The sequence below is a fragment of the Caenorhabditis briggsae genome, assembly GCF_000004555.2.
Source record: "Caenorhabditis briggsae complete genome, chrI, whole genome shotgun sequence".
Classification (NCBI taxonomy): domain Eukaryota; kingdom Metazoa; phylum Nematoda; class Chromadorea; order Rhabditida; family Rhabditidae; genus Caenorhabditis; species Caenorhabditis briggsae.
In genome coordinates, this window is record NC_013489.2 from 2355573 (window position 1) to 2360248 (window position 4676).

The window sequence follows — 4676 nt, forward strand, 5'->3', positions numbered from 1 at the left end:
AAATTAACAAAAACCTTGAAAAATCTTGAAAAAACAGGAAAAAAACAGTGAAAACGGACGAAAACAATTTAAAAGTTTGAATTCGCGCGCATTTACTCACCGGGTGGACTAGAAAAACAAGCGGAAAAAGCTCGTCTCTAAGGGCTTTCAGCCTATTTTTCGATGCGTTTTTCTCGATGAAGGTTTTTTTTGAATTTTTTCTTTATTTTTATGGCAATCTACATGCTTTTCTGCACATTTTGATGCAATAGAAAAATTTCATGCGTACACCACCTTTAACAATCGATTTTTGTCGGTTTTCAGCCATTTTTTTTTAAATTGTTATATTTTTTCAAAAATTTGCCCCATTTTCCCAAATTTGCCTTTTTTTTGCTCGATTTTCCCCTAGTTACATCCCATTTCGCCTGAATTTAATAAAGATGATTTTTTCTCTTTTTTAAAAATCTATTTTTTGAAAAATTCGGTTAAATTTATATTTTACTGATCTCAATACTTTTAATTGCTTTTTTTTTGGTATATTTTTATTGATTTTTTTTTCTGAAAATTTCACAATTTTCCATTATTTTTGAGCTGAAAATCCGATTAATCCATTCATTTTTATTCTGAAAATTTGTAAATTTCCGACAAAAAAATTGATGATTTTTAAGTTTTCATGATGAAAAATGACTGAAATTTTTGGATTTTTAGCATCTGAAATTTCAATATTTTGATTCAAAAAATCAGGTATTTTCAGCAATTAAAAAAAAATTAAATCTAGAAAAATTAAGCTGAAATTGAGGGGGTTTCAGTCATTTTTTTTTCTAGAAATTATTTTTGAAATTCCCAAAAATTGTTTGATTTTTTGGAATCTTTAAAAAAAATTCAAAAATCGAAATTTCAGCTCTTTTAAATCTTAAAATATGACAAAAAAATTCAGCTTCTTTGAAATAAATTTTCAGCCGAAAACCAAAAATCTCCTGAAAAATCAAATTTTCAGCTCATTTTTTCTAGAATTTTCATCTCGAAACTTCAAAAAACGATGAAATAATTTTTTTCGAAATTTCCAGAAAAACTGACTTTTCAGATTTTTTTTCCTTTTTTTTAAAGCTTTTTTTCTATCCAGAAATTCCCCCAATTTTTGTAGTTTTTCGGCCCAAAAATTCATTTTTTTCGCCCAATTTTCAGACGAATTTTCTGAAATTTCATCAGGATTTTGACAAAATTCGAAACTCGAATTTCAGCTCATTTTAGCTCAAAATTTTTGATTTGATGGAAAATTTCAAAAATCAATTTTCAGCGAAAAACCAAAAAATGGAGCAATCATGCTCAAAAGCACCACCACCACCGCCTCCATCGCTCGCCCGCTTCTTCCACCCTCGTATTCCGTTTCCACGTGTCTTACAACCAAAAGGAACATTCACCCCAATGGAAATTCCCAATTCGTACCTACAGTACTGTGTCACGTCATCAACACAGCCGACAATCCTTCGACGTGGAAATGGAGCCGGGACGTCATCAGATGCCCGGTCCCGTCCGGATACCGTATACCGGAGAAATGATCCGGCGAACAGGCCTTATGTGATGAAGAAACGACCGCAAGCACAGGTTTACCATTGTGTACAGTGCAATAAGAATATCAAGGTATGGGACCCAAAAAGAGCTTAAAAATTCAGAATTGTAGTATTAAAATTGGCTATTTTGAGCCTTAAAATGTGCTTTTTTGAGCTTGAAAATTCCTAATTTTTTGTTTAAAATAGTCGATTTTGAGCTTGAAAAGGGCAAATCTCTAAGCTAAGATTTCAAAATATCCAGCTGAAAATCAGAACTGAAGGCTCAAAAAACACTAACTTTCTGTGTGAAATTGCTGATTTTAAGCCTTGGAAATTACTATTTTAGGTCTAAAAATGTCGAATTTTCAAGAAAAATGGTCCTTTTTAGCCTAAAATCATCGGTTTTGGACTTTATTTTATCGTTTTTAAAAAACTGACTTTTCGTCTGAAATTGACTTACAGTACCCCTCAAAAATCACGGAGCACATCCGAAAGCACACCGGCGAGAAGGCGCACGTCTGTCGCGTTTGTGATCGGAGTTTCAGTCAAGCGCACACATTGAAGGCGCACATGCTTCAACACTCGAATGAGACACCCTACAAGTGCTCGTATTGTCCAGTGGAATTCGCGGATTTAGTCGATAAGGATGAGCATGAGGAGGTATGGATGGCTGAAAATCTGGAACCAAATTCTTTGAAAATCTAAATTTCCAGTCCCATCTGCATCCCGAGGCTCTCTCAGCTCTCAGCAATCCCCGAATCCTTCAACTCGAGCTCCGCCGCCAAGAGGCTCCGCCCATTTTAGAAGTTGAAGACGTTGAGGAAGAAGAAGACGTCGACGCTGATGAAGAAGGCACACAGATGTGTCAGATTTACGAGTGTCCCGAGATGTGTGGGTTTCAGGTTTGGCCAAAAATCCCATGTTTTTCATCGATTGCTCAGCTTTTTTCAGAGTTTTGACGAGCCTGAAGTCGTCGCCCATATTCAGATTGCTCATCAAATTGCTCATCATCATCCCTACGAAACCGTATGCTGGACAGAAGAACAAGGGGGTGGAGTCGAGACTGATAGGCCTGATCAGAAAATGGCTGAACTTGTCCACGAGGAGTACACCGAATACTTTCCGGAACGATTCGTCCCTCAGGTCGCTTCTGAATCCATAATTCATGAATCCACGTCGTCATCGGCTACGGTAGCTTGCACATCTAACTGGACACGTGGCAGTAGAATGGTGTACAGTAATCAGGAGGAGGAAAGGATGAGCAATGCGAAGGTTATGAAGGAAGAGGAGGTGGAAGAGGAGCACATGGCTTATGATCAGCTGATCATGCAACATCATTTGTGAGTCATTGCTCAGCTTAAAAATTTAAAAATTCTGGAAAATTCCAGTTTTAGTGGATTGCTCAGCTTAAAAATTCTTGAAATTTCGAGAAAATCTTCTGACTTTTTAAGGATTCTTACAATTCTGATTATATAAATCTTGAAATTGTTTGAATAAAATCTAAAAGACGAGGATTTTCGCAAATTGCTCAGCTTAAAACCTCGATTTCCTTGAAATTCTGTTTTTCACAAAAATCCCAAAATCATGAAATTTGAGAAATCTCGAAATTCTAAAATTTTTAAAATTTCGAAAAATCTGCAAAAAGCCTTATTCTGACCGATTGCTCAGCTTAAAATTTTTAATTTTGAAAAAACCTGAGAAATGCAAATTCTCCCCGATTGCTCAGCTTAAAAATTCGATTTCCTTTTCTCGAAATTCTGAAATTTTGAAATTTTGATAATCTGCAAAAAGCCTATTCTGACTGATTGCTCAGCTTTCAAATTCTGAATTTCTGAGTTCCAGACACACAGATGTACTTGATGACGTCGCTGTTGAAGGTGTAGAAGAAGAAGATGGAAATGACGTCGTCGTCGAGGAAGAAGACGTAGAAGAGGACGAACCAGAGCACGTTCGAGTGATTGTGAATCCGAATCCGCCGAAACGTGGCACCAAATCGTTGCGAGACCATCATGAAGCGTCGCAAGCAATGAAGGAGGTGATAATGGAAGCATCGACACTGGTGATGGCCGCACCACGACCACAGAAACCCATTGATTTGTATTCACAGAATAGTTTGGATGCAGCTGCGAAGAAGAGAAAACGAGCCAAGAAATCGATGAATGTCGATTGGATTATTGATGCGGTTGCGAAGGTATGCAGTGGAAATTAAGGGCTTAAAACGACCTGAAATAGTCTGGAATCGCTTTGAAATCGGCTGAAAATGGTCTAAAAACCACTCAAAATACTGTAAAACCTATAATAGAATGGCCCCCACACTGTCAAATTGGAGATCAAATACCTGGGCTCCAATGAGAGATATCGAAAATCTGTCAACGTGATATTGTGATGAACAATTTATCAGTTTACACCTTTTCTATATCTTCAACAGAAACCAAGATAAACTGGATCAAAGTCAAAAGTTAGGGGGCCCTTCTATTAGAGGTTCTACGGTTACCTAAATTATGCTGATATTCTGAAAAATCTGCTCAAAAATTACCTAAAAACCGCTCTCAAATGACCTTAATTTCGCGGAAATCGGCTAAAAAATCTGAAATTAACTGGTTTTTTTTCAGTTTTCAGGATTTTTAGAATAGCTGGAATCTTCAAATGTCTAGAAAAATATATATAGATTCTTATAGCAACAGAGAAAAAATTCAATAAAAAATCGTTTTTTTTTCGAATTCCCGCCAAAAATTAGCGATTTTTCGAGAGAGAAAATTGATTTTTTCTTCGATTTTTGGGAAAAATTTTACGACCTTTTCTAGGGTTTTCGACTATTTCGAAAGCCTCTTTTTCAATTTTTCCCCTTTTTTTCGCCTGAAATTTGATGGAACGGTGTTTTGAGTTACTGTAGATTACTGTTGAAAACGAATTTCTTGTACTTTCGAAAAAATCGTTTTTCTTACATTTATTTGCCACGTGATTGTGTGTTCAAAGCAAAGGAACTACAGTAAGCTCCAGTANCCCAGAACACCGTTCCATCAAATTTCAGGCAAAAAAAATCGGGAAAATCGAAAAAAAATCTTTAAAAATAGCTGAAAAACCGAAAAAGGTCTAAAAATTGGCAAAAAATTGAAGAAAAATTAAATTTTTCTACCGAAAAATCGC

General features: G+C 35.9%; 1 protein-coding gene across 1 annotated transcript in view; it reads left to right on the top strand.

Annotated features, from left to right (window-relative positions):
* Nucleotides 1–1290: 1290 nt before the first annotated feature.
* The window catches only part of CBG22103, a gene marked incomplete at both ends in the record, with an annotated part of 5338 nt that continues 1952 nt past the window's right edge, over nucleotides 1291–4676 (top strand). Inside the window, 5 exons of the mRNA XM_002638837.1 lie at nucleotides 1291–1620; nucleotides 1992–2189; nucleotides 2243–2431; nucleotides 2481–2869; nucleotides 3372–3720. Of these exons, the coding sequence (XP_002638883.1) occupies nucleotides 1291–1620; nucleotides 1992–2189; nucleotides 2243–2431; nucleotides 2481–2869; nucleotides 3372–3720 (1455 nt within the window). The remainder of the gene's footprint in view (nucleotides 1621–1991; nucleotides 2190–2242; nucleotides 2432–2480; nucleotides 2870–3371; nucleotides 3721–4676) is intronic.